Source organism: Geotrypetes seraphini, chromosome 16, assembly GCF_902459505.1.
Source record: "Geotrypetes seraphini chromosome 16, aGeoSer1.1, whole genome shotgun sequence".
In the NCBI taxonomy this organism is placed as follows: domain Eukaryota; kingdom Metazoa; phylum Chordata; class Amphibia; order Gymnophiona; family Dermophiidae; genus Geotrypetes; species Geotrypetes seraphini.
Genome location: NC_047099.1, coordinates 47532711 through 47546005, shown reverse-complemented (window position 1 = coordinate 47546005; position 13295 = coordinate 47532711). Strand labels below are relative to the sequence as shown.

General features: G+C 43.0%; 1 protein-coding gene across 1 annotated transcript in view; it reads right to left on the bottom strand.

Annotated features, from left to right (window-relative positions):
* Positions 1-235: 235 nt before the first annotated feature.
* Positions 236-13295, bottom strand: part of S1PR2 (sphingosine-1-phosphate receptor 2) — a 38870-nt gene continuing 25810 nt past the window's right edge. Inside the window, exon 2 of the mRNA XM_033923093.1 lies at positions 236-1759. Coding sequence (XP_033778984.1) covers positions 544-1593 — 1050 coding nt within the window. The 5' untranslated portion in view covers positions 1594-1759 and the 3' untranslated portion in view covers positions 236-543. The remainder of the gene's footprint in view (positions 1760-13295) is intronic.

The following is a 13295-nucleotide window of genomic DNA, read 5'->3' as shown; positions in this document are numbered from 1 at the left end:
ACCCAGCTCTAGAGACTCACATCTCCAGGTCCTTGTCCAGACTGATGGCCTGGAACCCTGCAAATCTTCAACTTGTGCAGCGGTTGTTGGGTGCTGTGAGCAATGCCTCTTATGGTATCTGAAACATTGCATCCATTGGAAGAAGGGACCATTTAAACAAAGCTGACTTGCTTCTGCTTACCCAGTTTAGGAATTGGGAGGATAACTCTTATTTGATAAGAACACATCCTTCATGACCGATTGAGTTACTGGAACTGCATTTAATTAAAAAAAATTAGAAAAACAGCATTCCTTTGGCATAGTGGAAAATTCCACTGCTGCCAGAGCACAGCTGTAAAGAGGGCACATGCCAGCAAATGTTATTTTGCAGACGCATTAGCTATTCTCTGTGTGCTAAAGCAGCTTTGGAAATACAGATGACCAGAATGACTGAAATGACTTTTCCATAGCAGGATTATTATTTCTGTACTACTTATTGTTCTGTAAGTATATTAAAACACTGCTATTTTCCACCTCCCCCCCCCCCCCCCACAAAAAAAATATTCACACAAATGTTGCACACTCCCGCGTTATAGGGGAGCTAGGAAGTTCATGCTTATGCATGCAGCGCTCTAGAGAGCTGGAGCTGCGGAGAGGCACCATACAGCGGTCGGAGGCTTTGCTCTTCCGCAGGGCACCCCAGCAGTAGAGAACCCGCTTAAACTCTTTCCTCATGTCCTTGCTCCTCAGTGTGTAAATGATAGGGTTCATGGCCGAGTTCAAGGTTGCCGTGCCAAAAAAGTAGTCTGCCTTGTACAGGATGGGGCAGGTCTTTACTGCACAGGAGACGTCCATCAGCAGGATGGAGAAAGCAGGCAGCCAGCAGACAATGAAGACCCCCAGGACAATGGTGACGGTCTTCAGCAGTGCCAGCGTATGCGGGGCAGCAATTTCAGCCTGGCTGGACTTGACAATGAAGTATATGTGTACATAAAGGATGACGATGGACAGGAGGATGACACTGAAGATGGTGACAACAAAGAGGATGTACTTCTTGGTGTAAAGAGGAAAAACAGTGGAGCACTGGTCCAGTTTCTCAATGCAGTTCCAGCCCAGTATGGGCAGGCCACCAATTATCATGGAGATGACCCAACAAGCCCCAATCAACAAGATCATCCGGCAGTTCTTGTTACTACTATAGACCTTCACTTTGGTAATCGCTACGTGGCGCTCAATGGCAATGGCCAACAGGCTGAAGACTGATGCTGACAAGGTAGTGAATGCAGTGCCCTCCCTGATAAACCACTGGACTGGAGTCAACCTAAAAGTCATCTCACCGGAGAGCAAGATATTGGCAATGTATGCTGCTCCAGTGAGCAAGTCTGAGAAGGCTAGATTCCCAATGAAGAAGAACATAGCTGAGTGGAATTTTGTGTTTCTCCACACCGAGGCCAGTACCAACAAGTTTTCTAAGATAATGAGGCAACATATGATGATGAAAATGGTGGAGATGACCTGACGGGAAGAGTCTTCTTTCTTGGACAATTCTTTGGTATAGTTGTAATGTTCACAGATCTTCTGGGTGTTCAGATAATCCGTATATATAGTCCACATTGCTATAGTATGCGGTATAGGTAAAGGGAACAGCCAAACAGCCTCACCCTGTACCAACACACACACACTGAAAGAAGTTCAGCACTCAACCGCGAAGAGATCAGAGTCAGTGAGGTCCATCCTCAATTTGTTGTTATCCAAAGATGAAGAATACGAAACAGCACAACTACAAAATAAAAAGGGAGAAGTGTATTAAAAAGAGCACCGAGGACAACTTGAAAACAGAGTTGCGTTTTAACTTTTCAAAAGTAGGATTAGAGAAGTACTTCAAATCAACGTCTCTAGCTGTTTATGGATCCTGAGTTTGGGCTGCAGCTGGATCTGGCTCCTTGCCTGTTCCGGAGTTTAGCAGCAGAAGGAAACCAAGCACAGCTGGAACCCAATTCTTCTCCTGTATTCAAGGATGTAAGCCTGAGGCTACATAACAACTGCTGATCCTGCTTGCCTCCCACCAGGGTATCTGTGAAGATGAGCCCAGTCACGTCTTCCCCTTACTAGCTTCCATGGCCGCCTCCTGAACTCCTGTGTGGATTTGCGTTCTCTCCCTTGAGTTCTGAGCTTGTAAAAGATTTGCAGCTGAAATTTCAAACTTGAATTAAATCCCTAGAACCACATAATGCACTGATACTGCTAATTGCCACCTGTGACATAATGGGGTCTTCAGGTGATCACAAAGGGTGGCAAGACGTTGGGAAGAACAGGTGGTAGCATTGTGGCACTTGAATGTTAGACAAGCTGAGGAGCAGCTGCAGAAAGGCCTTGAGCAAGCTAAGACTACAATTACATAAACAAGGCTGACTGCCCTACACACAGTATCCCCCTGAATGCTCTATATGGCAGTTTGGGGCGTGTGTGGAATTTAATTACTTAATGATGACAGTTACTGCTGATAATTTGGCACTAACAATTATTGGTGCCGTTCAGCAATAACTGAATTTTACGCACACATCTTTATAGCTGCAGATCTGAGAAGAGGGCGTGGCCATGGCAGGGGCGGGGCAGGGACATTTCTAGGAATTCAGGGAACTCATGTGTAAGGCAAGGCGATTTATGCCGAGGTTCAGTTGGAATAAATTTTCATGTCTAAAGTTGGGCGCTAGATGCTATTCCATAAATGGCACCCAATATGGGGCATTGTTTATAGAATAGCACCTGAGTCCTGAATCTACTACGGAAGCTGATTTCAAAATATTCATCTCTTACCTTCAAAATCCTCCCTTTGTTTTACTAAAATTTTGCCCACATTCAGATAGGTGAGGAAAAGATAATCCAGCCAGGTTGTGCAATGTTTAGTCTAGTGTATAAAAGGCAGGCTTAAAAATGACTACAAACATTTTCTGCAGCCAGATTTATCATGTTAAGTGCAGATAACATAGAAGGGTTTTAGAAAGGTTGGGACAAGTTCCTGGAGGAAAAGTCCATAAACCATTAAAGAGGGCTTGGGGTAAGCAATATGGAATCTAGCCACTCTTTTGAATCCCGCTCAGTATTTGCAATTTGGCCTCTGATGGAAACAGGATACTGACCCAATATGACAACTGACGTGTAGATGGCTACCCAGCTAAAGACAACTGTTGTGTTTGGCTGTGCTAATCCCAGTGTTTGAACTTTGTTAGTGAACTCTGAATGGAAGGATACATTCCTTCAGCATCTAAGCCAGGCGTTCTTAACCTGGGGTCCATGAGAGTAAGATAAAAATGAACATTTCTATTCACTATACAGCCCAATACTGTTGATTTTTCCCTCGGATAACGAGAGAGTAGATGTCGTAATGATTGTAGAAAACGTAGTACCTAGTAGATCTGTTTTAATTTGCACAAGAGGATTGGATTTCATAATTATAATGAGTGGTTATTACTTTTTGCATAAAAAAGGAGTGTTTGTTTTTTTTAGATTGTTTACTTTAAAGTTGAATAATACTTTGTATATGTCATATATGTTGGAGACAATCAAATCCCGATGAATAAAGTATATTATATAGTGTGAATATTTCTGGGGAAGGGGCTCCATAGCTTTCATCAGACTCAAAAAAGGTTCTTACCCAGTGGGAATAGCTGCTGAGAGAACACTTCCAAATTCTGCTGTAATCCAAACAAAATTCAAAGGGACCCTGGCATTTAAATCACCTGAACAGGGCTAACCAGGCATTTTCAGTAGCACTTAACTGGATAGTGCTGAAACCAAAACCGGCTACTTGGGGAGGTTCTGAGGATACAATATTCGGCACTTAAATAGGACCACAGAAAAAGCAGTCCTATATTTGAGCTCCAGCTGCGATAATACTGCGGCCAGTGATTTTTTAAAAAGCCTTAACGCGACTTTGTAAAAAAAAGGGGGGGGGGGGGTTATGTGGTTCTCTATAGATGGATAAGTTCCAAAAATCATACTTAACCGGTTATAATTTGGCTGGAAATCCAACGCCAGAGCCCAAACATGGCTCAGCATTGAAATTCTAGGTCTATTGCCAGCAGTGGTCAGCAAAACACTGATCCCCACCAGTTGAATATCAGGCCAGTGGACTGTGGCCAAATCTCAAAGCCATTGGCGATCCAAGTGACAGAAGAAATACATTCTGTTCCAGAGCAGTCACGGTTCATGCACAGGACTCTCTCACTGATATCAAAGAGGTTTTATTCAGACGTGTGCTAGTAAATTTACTTATCATGTAAGGGACATTTATCAAAGGAAAGAGCTGAAGAACTCTCCCTTCTAATTAGGAACCAAACCTTGAAAACAGTCCATGCATTAAGGCATGCTGGAGCACAAGAGGGGAGGGGGGGAACCACGTGATTTCCAGGACACAGAACAAAAGGGGAGAAGCAGGTGGTTCTGGGCTGTGGAGAGGAGTCTCCTAACTCTTCCACAAATAAATCAGCCTCTTGTCTGCCTTGAAATCATAATGGGGAACATAGTAATATAGACAAAAAAGCATATGCGACCCAACTCAATGCAGAAAATAGACTGGATTTGAGAAATTCAGGCCCCAACTCAGAAATGACTTTATGGTGTTATAATACAATGACACTTCTCCCTCCGTATTCGCGGTTTTGAGCTTGCTGGCTCCTCCCCACAAATTACATCAGCTTGCATAGAAAAATTGCTGATTCCAAGCGTTTACAGAGAAAATCACAGATTCCCAGCACTTTCTTCACCTTCAGGAACAGGCCAGGTCTTCCACCATGTTATTCACGAAGGTTTTTAATAGAAAACAGCGAATAACAGATGAAAAAGTTATTTGCGGTTCTGTTAATCCCCTGTCACAGCGAATACGGAGGGAGAAGTGTACGTATCTTTTACATTCAGTTACTGCATAGTTGAAGGTGTTCTTTCCAAGCCCATTCCTTCCTGGGGAATTTTCTCGCATTTCACACCTCTCTCTGTCCCATTCTGCAAGTGGGCTTGCATTAAGGCATAGGGATGCTATTAACAGGAAATATTGTGCCTGCAAAGAAACAAGTAGGAGCACCGCAGAACAAAATACGTTTTAAAAACGCAGTCATCGAAATAGTAAGGAAAATAATTTGTCATCAACACAGGGGTTGGGGGACAACTTCAGTGATGTTATCCTGTGTCCCCTGAGCCACCCATGTCCCCAGACACTCAGAAGATTAATTTAAAAAAAAGTCTTAGTGAGTGCAGAGTTTGATGGGTTTTGGAGACCAAACTAGAGCAGGAGTAGCAGAAGGGTTTGATTCCCACTGTGTTTCATGGTGGTCCTTGGCAAGTCATTGTTCCAGATATAAAAACTTGACTTTGAGCCCACTAGGGACAGAGAGAGTACCTGTAATGAATGTACACTGCTTTGGTTGTAACACAGAAAGTCTGACCCTTTAAGAACATAAGAATAGCCTTACTGGGTCAGACCAGTGGTCCATATAGCCCTGTATCCCGTCTTCGCGGAGGCCAAAAACCCAAATAGTAGCTGCAGTCCATGCTACTGATCCAGGGCAAGCAGTGGCTTCCCCCTTGTCTATCTCAACAGCAGACTTTTTCTCCAGGAACTTGTCCAAACCTTTTTTAAAACCAGCTACATTAACCAAGCCTAACTATTCTCTGAGTGAAAAAACATTTCCTCCTATTGGTTTTAAAAGTATTTCCCTGTAACTTCATCGAGTATCCCCTAGTCTTTGTAATTTTTGACGGAGTGAAAAATTGATCCACTTGTACCCATTCTACTCCACTCAGGATTTTGTAGACTTCAATCCTATCTCCCCTCAGCCGCCTCTTTTTCAAGCTGAAGAGCCCTAACCTTTTTAGTCTTTCCTCATACAAGAGGAGTTCCGTCCCCTTTATCATCTTGGTCGCTCTTCTTTGAACCTTTTCTAGTTCCACTATATCTTTTATGAGAATTGAATGCAATACTCCAGATGAGGTTGCACCATGGTGCAATACAGAGGCATTATAACATTCTTAGTCTTGTTAACCATCCCTTTTTTAATAATTTCTAGCATATTGTTCACGATGACGCCCAGATTTTTTTTCTTGAGCGCTGACCTCCCAAAGTGGACCCTAGCATCTGGCAACTATGATTATCCAAAGAAATGGCCCATCCATTGCCATCCCCTACCCAGCACTTCAATCTTTTTTCTTCCTCCAAATTGCTTTGCATTCTGCCTTTTTGCCCAGCTCTAATTATGCCCTGAACAGCACCATGTCCCAGTGCTGCCACGGATGAGAGTAGAAGTTCCTCTGTTCCTCTTTTACCTCCTAACAGATGCAGCTTGGACCACAGGACACCTGAGCAGGTGGTCCAGCTCCACCTTAATTTGCTGGTATGACCTTGGATACCTATATCATGCACATCCCTGTTCAGAAAGGCTGGCACTGAAATCATAACTCATAAAACTTTAATCTGCTAATTACCTCAGCAGAAAATCATGTAGTCCAATTGTGTAGGCTAGAGGAGCTCTATAGTCATGTTCTGTGTTTACTCAGAACAATGTTTATGGCTGTTACAAAGAATTTTCTTAAGCCTGCATAAGACTGTGGTTAGACCACAGAGATGCAAGCCCGGAGTCTGCTGGCTTGGTTACCCTTATTCACCACTCATGTAGGTTACCTTTATTCACCACCCTTGTAGGTTATTTTTCATACTGTTTGTAAATTACTTGTTTCCAGGGAAGTGATATACAAATTCCTAAACAAATCAAGCAACACTACACTTCCCCCTCCCTATTTGAGGTTCGTGGTTTCAATTATCCGCAATTTTTTTTTTGGGGGGGGGGAAAAAGCATAGTTCCTGCCTCCCTACAGGAGTTAAAATTCAGCATTTCACAGATTACTTCTTACCTAGTGGTCTAGTGGGCTTTCGGGGCAGGAGCAATCTTCCTACGCTCCTGCCCCGTGTAGATCGCCAATAGGAAATGGCTGCTGTGAGCTCCCGTTGTAGTCTCGAGAGACTACAGGAACTCACGGCAATCATTCCCTATTGGCGATCTGCACAGGGCAGGAGCGTAGACCACCAGGGAAGGCCGGGAAGGCGGGAGGGAGGCAGGGGTGGGTCTGAGCCGAACGAGAAGTTATTTGCGGTTTTTCACACTTCGCGGTCCAGCTCTGCCCCTATCCCCTGTGAATACCGAAGTAGAATTACTTAAGGGAGCCTCGTATCTTATTGTCCACAACACCATTAGAGACTGGACTGAGACCCAGGCAGATACACTAACCGGCTATGTTGTGTGACAGCCAGTGACCAGACTAGTTGCTGACTGGGATATTCAGCAGGAGATAGGAAATAGAGAATGACATGGTGACAAAATTCATCACCGTTCCCGTCCCTGCGGATAACCACGGGAAACCATCTTCATGTCATTCTTTAAGGAGAGAGGGAAGAATCAGAGTATGAATGGCCACAACCACTGACCCGCAAGCTTTGCTTTGAAGAATGCTGGTGTAGAAGGACTGAGGTTGAAACAGACACTACAGAATGACAGTCTCTGGTATCCAGAGCAGATATTATGATGTCATAATGCCTCATTCCACCAGTGCCTAAGAACCAATCACATCAATGATGTCACAATGGTTCCCATAAGAATCAGAGTATGAATGGCCACAACCACTGACCCGCAAGCTTTGCTTTGAACAATGCTGGTGTAGAAGGACCGAGGTTGAAACAGACACTGAAGAATGACAGTCTCTGGTATCCAGAGCAGATATTGTGATGTCATAATGCCTCATTCCACCAGTGCCTAAGAACCAATCACATCAATGATGTCACAATGGCTCCCATAAGAATCAGAGTATGAATGGCCACAACCACTGACCCGCAAGCTTTGCTTTGAAGAATGCTGGTGTAGAAGGACTGAGGTTGAAACAGACACTACAGAATGACAGTCTCTGGTATCCAGAGCAGATATTGTGATGTCATAATGCCTCATTCCACCAGTGCCTAAGAGCCAATCACATCAGTGATGTCACAATGGCTTCATTATTCAGAGTATGAATGGCCACAACCACTGACCCGAAAGCTTTGCTTTGAAGAAGGACCGAGGTTGAAATAGACACTAGAAAATGACATGGGATTATTTCTCGCGGTTATCCCCGGGGACGGGAACGGTGATGAATTTTGTCACCGTGTCATTCTCTAATATGAAACTATTTCTCATTGAATATTAGCAGCCAGCTTAGCACTATTTAGCAGAGTCAAGGATTAGAACTGAGGCACAGGGAGATTAAATCACACTCAGAGAGTCAGTGAGAGAGCTGACAAAATCATTGACAGAATTAAAGGCATGTAGGGGGTGGGGGGGGGTCAAATTGACTCACTGAGATCATCCGCAGAGAGTCGGCGATAGAGCTACAAAACATACACATAGAATTGGAGGCTGAGACGAGTCCAGGAGTTTCCTAACTCACAGACCATAGCTCTAATTCTCATAACATAATTGTTGCAATTCATCTGAAAGGTGCTTAGGAGTTCTAGACACCTCTTTCTTCAGCTAATAGCAGTAAGAGTAATGAACAACCAGAGAAGTACAAATTAGAGTTCCTCATCTGAAAAATATAAAGAAAAGTTTTGAAATACTTGCACTTCCCTTTTTGCTGGAACCTCCAGTTATCACTTGACAATTAACAGAGAAAAAATGAAGGCAGATAAAAACCATATGGCCTATCTAGTCTGCCTATCCCTTCCTCTCCCTTAAAGATCCAAAATATCTTTCCCAAGATTTCATCTCCACGCATTCTGAGTTTGTCCCCTTTCATCTTCATTCTATGCCCCCTTATTCAGTTGAAAGAGACTCTCCTCATAGGTTTTTAAATGTCTCTATCATATCTCCCCAAAGTATACAGATTGAGATCTTTAAGCCTTATGACGAAGACCACACACCATTTTAGTAGCCTTCCTCTGGACAGACTCCATCATTTTTATATCTTTTTGAAGGTGTGGTCTCCAGAATTGTACACAATATTCTAAATGAGGTCTCACCAGAGTCTTATACAGAGCCATCATCATTTCCTTTTTTCCAACTGTCCATTCCTCTCCCTATGTACCCAGCCATCCTTCTAGCTTTTGCCTTCACCTTTTCTAACTGTTTCTATAGGAACATAAGAATTGCTGCTGCTGGGTCAGACCAGTGGTCCATCATGGCCAGCAGTCCTCTGGTCAAAGACCAGCACCCTAACCGAGACTAGCCCTAACAGCAGGAACTTGTCTAACTTTGTCTTGAATCCCTGGTGCCTTAAGATCATTCCCAAGCCCCGCTCCTCTTTGCACAAAAGTTCTTCACCCCCTAAACTGTACCGTTCCCTTGGGTTTTTGCAGTCCAAATGCATTACCCTGCATTTCATTTTAGCTGCCAAGTTCTGGAGATGGCAGATGAAGTTCAACGTTGAGAAATGTAAAGTATTGCATGTTGGAAACAGAAACCCGAGGTACAACTATACGATGGGAGGGATATTATTGAATGAGAGCAACCAAGAAAGGGACTTGGGGGTAATGGTGGACATGACAATGAAGCCGATGGCACAGTGCGCAACAGCCGCTAAGAAAGCAAATAGAATGCTAGGCATAATCAAGAAGGGTATTACAACAAGGACAAAAGAAGTTATCCTGCCATTGTATCGGGCGATGGTGCGCCCGCATCTGGAATACTGCGTCCAATATTGGTCTCCGTACCTTAGGAAGGATATGGCGTTACTCGAGAGGGTTCAGAGGAGAGCGACACGCTTGATAAAAGGGATGGAAAACCTCTCATACGCTGAGAGATTGGAGAAACTGGGTCTCTTTTCCCTGGAGAAGAGGAGACTTAGAGGGGATATGATAGAGACTTATAAGATCATGAAGGGCATAGAGAGAGTAGAGAAGGACAGATTCTTCAAACTTTCGAAAAATAAAAGAACAAGAGGACACTTGGAAAAGTTGAAAGGGGACAGATTTAAAACGAATGCTAGGAAGTTCTTCTTTACCCAACGAGTGGTGGACACCTGGAATGCGCTTCCAGAGGGAGTAATAGGGTAGAGTACAGTACTGGGGTTTAAGAAAGGATTGGACAATTTCCTGCTGGAAAAGGGGATAGAGGGGTATAAATAGAGGATTACTGCACAGGTCCTGGACCTGTTGGGCCGCCGCGTGAGCGGACTGCTGGGCATGATGGACCTCAGGTCTGACCCAGCAGAGGCATTGCTTATGTTCTATTAGGTCTTTCCTCATGTTAGCCACACCATCAAGAGTGTCTACCCTACTGCAGATTTTGGCAAACCTTGAGCAATATTCCTTTAAAAATGTTGTAACATTCCTTTTCTCAGAGCGATCTCCACTCAACCAGTTCCTGACCCAGTCTATTACTTTAAGGCCCATACCGAGGGCACTCAGTTTATTTACTAGACACCTGTGTAGAATAGTGTCAAAAGCTTTGCTAAAATCTAATACACCACATCCTGTTTTCTGTTTCCATTATTATATTCAGTTCTTCATATATCGCTGATTGCATAAATATATGCATGTAAGCAGTTTACAGAATAGAGAATACAGCATCAATCAGCTACATTTTTGAAAGTTTACAGGGGTTATGGCCATCCATTTTAGCCTTTCTGCAGGAGATTGATCACAGGTTCATATTGAACTCCCTGAAGGTTTAGGTTGCTGTTCTTTCTTGTTTGGGAAGCAGATATGTAGTGATCTGGGCATCAATATTTTCTTTCCCCCGTCTGCTAAAAAGCACCATCTACTAAGGTCTGGTTTTGGAGAGGTAACTGAACCCCTTTTCTCAGGACTGGCGCAAGGGTTTATGGTTTCTTTATTAATAATCCGCCTTTTTAACGAGGCGAAAGTACAACACACATAATAGTACTTCACATACAGTTCAGCCATCTTACAAAAAAATAGAAATATACATCATATTCAGCATAAAAATAAAATACCTGCACCAATCATTTCTCCTATACCAAAAAACAATCTCAAGCAACCTAATACAAAGGTTTTCAACAACCAACATCTCATACTGTGTATATCATACAACAAAACAGATGTCTTTTCAATCATTTCTTAAAGGCATCCAGATTTTTTTGAGGTTTAATGTAAGACTAGTACTACTGTTTATTATTTCTATAGCGCTGAAAGGCATATGCAGCGCTGTACACTTTAACATACAATAGACAGTCCCTACTCAGAAGAGCTTACAATCTAATTTAGACAGGACATTTCAGGGTTGGGGAGGTTATAGCGGGTCTAGGTATCTGACAGCCGTGAGGGGTAGTTAAGAGTTACATTACATTACATTACATTACATCAGGGATTTCTATTCCGCCATTACCTTGCGGTTCAAGGCGGATTACAAAAGGTTAGTTTAAGGACAGAATTACAATGAATAAAGAATTACAGCGTTACAGAATGACAGAATTATATGAATTGTAGAGCATAGCTAGAGAGGTAATATGAAGATCTTGAGGGCTTTTAGTGGTCGTGTTTTTATTTCTGTTTTATGAATTTCTTGAAAAGTGTGGTTTTTATTTCTTTTCTGAACGTCTTATAGTCTGGGGTGGTCATCAGAAGGTTGGAGATTTGGTTATCCAGTCTTGCAGCTTGTGTGGCTAGGAGGCCGTCATGTTGTTTTGTTCTTTTCACTTCTTTGGATGGGGGGGGTATGAATGGGGAGTGCGTTTTTCTGTGTCTGGTGCTGGTTGCTTGGATGAGGCGATTATTCAGGTATGATGGGCTGTCTCCGTGTAGTGTTTTAAATAATATGCAGTAAAATTTAAATTGGATTCTTTCTTGGATTGGGAGCCAGTGTGAGTTGATGTAGGCTTCAGTGATGTGGTCGTATTTTTTCAATGAATAGACGAGTCTTAAGGCTGTATTTTGGATTGTTTGGAGTTGTCTTATCGTAGTCGCCGGACATGGGAGGAAGAGAATGTTACAGTAGTCCAGTATTCCTAGTACTAGTGATTGTACTATTAGTAGGAATTGTGTGCCTTCAAAGAATTTTCGGACTTGTCTCAGGTTTCTCATGATTGCGAATGATTTTTGAGTTGTTTTGTTTATTTGTGGCTGCATTGTGCAGCATCTGTCTATGGTCATGCCTAGTAGTTTTATGGTTGTTTGGATGGGATAGTTGGTTGCGTTTATGTCTAGGATGGTTGTGGTTTGGATCCTGTCGTTTTCTAGGAGGATGAATTTGGTTTTGTCTTGGTTGAGTTTAAGTTTGTGATTTTCCATCCAGTTTGTGACTGCTTCCAGTGTGTGGTAAAGTTCCTCTGTCATGGTATGTTTGGAATGATCGTATGGGATGAGGATGGTGATGTCATCTGCATAGCTATAGGATGTTATGCCTAGATTATCCAGATGGGTTCCTAGAGAGGCAGTGTATAGATTGAAGAGGGTGGGGGACAGTGGAGATCCTTGTGGTACACCGCATGGGTTTGACCAGGATTCTGATTTTTCTTTGTTTGATTTTACACTGTAGGTTCTGAGTTTTAGGAATCCTTTGAACCAGGAGTATACTTTGTCTGAGATGCCTATTGCATCTAGTATCTGTAGAAGGATGTTGTGGTCTACTAGGTCGAATGCTGCCGATAGGTCCAGTTGTATGAGTAGCATTTTTTTCCCTATACTAAGTTGTTGTCTGACGGTATCCATGAGGGAGCCTAGTAATGTCTCTGTGCTGAAATTTGTTCTGAATCCTGATTGCATGGGGTGTAGTAGGTTGTGGTCCTCTATGTAATTGGTGAGGAGTTTGGCTACTAGGCCTTCTGTTATTTTGACATATAGCGGAATTGAGGCTATAGGTCTATAGTTGGAAGGGAGGTTTTGTGGTGCCTTTGGGTCTTTTTGGATTGGGGTGATGACAATTTCGCTGAGGTTGTCCGGGAATGTGCCCTCTGTGAGCGTGAATTGGATCCATTGTAGAATTATGGTGCGGAACTTTATACTAGAGGTGGTAAGGAGATATGGGGGGCAATGGTTGAGGTCACAGGAGGCATGGCTGTATTTTTTGTATAATTTGTTAAATTCTGGCCATTTTATGTTTGGGAATTGAGACCAAGTTCTGTCTGCTGCGATTGCTTCTTTTCCTGTGGGGTGGATTGTGATTGGATTTTGGTTGGATGGGTTGAGTATGAGTGTGGCTCTGGTGTTGGTGATTTTATTCTTGAAATGTTCTGCTAAGATGGTGGGTGATGGTGGAGGTGTGTTGGTGGTGGTAGTGTATGGTTTGGTGTCTGTTAATTCTTTTAGTATTTGGAAGATTTTTTTGGAATCTTGTGTTTCT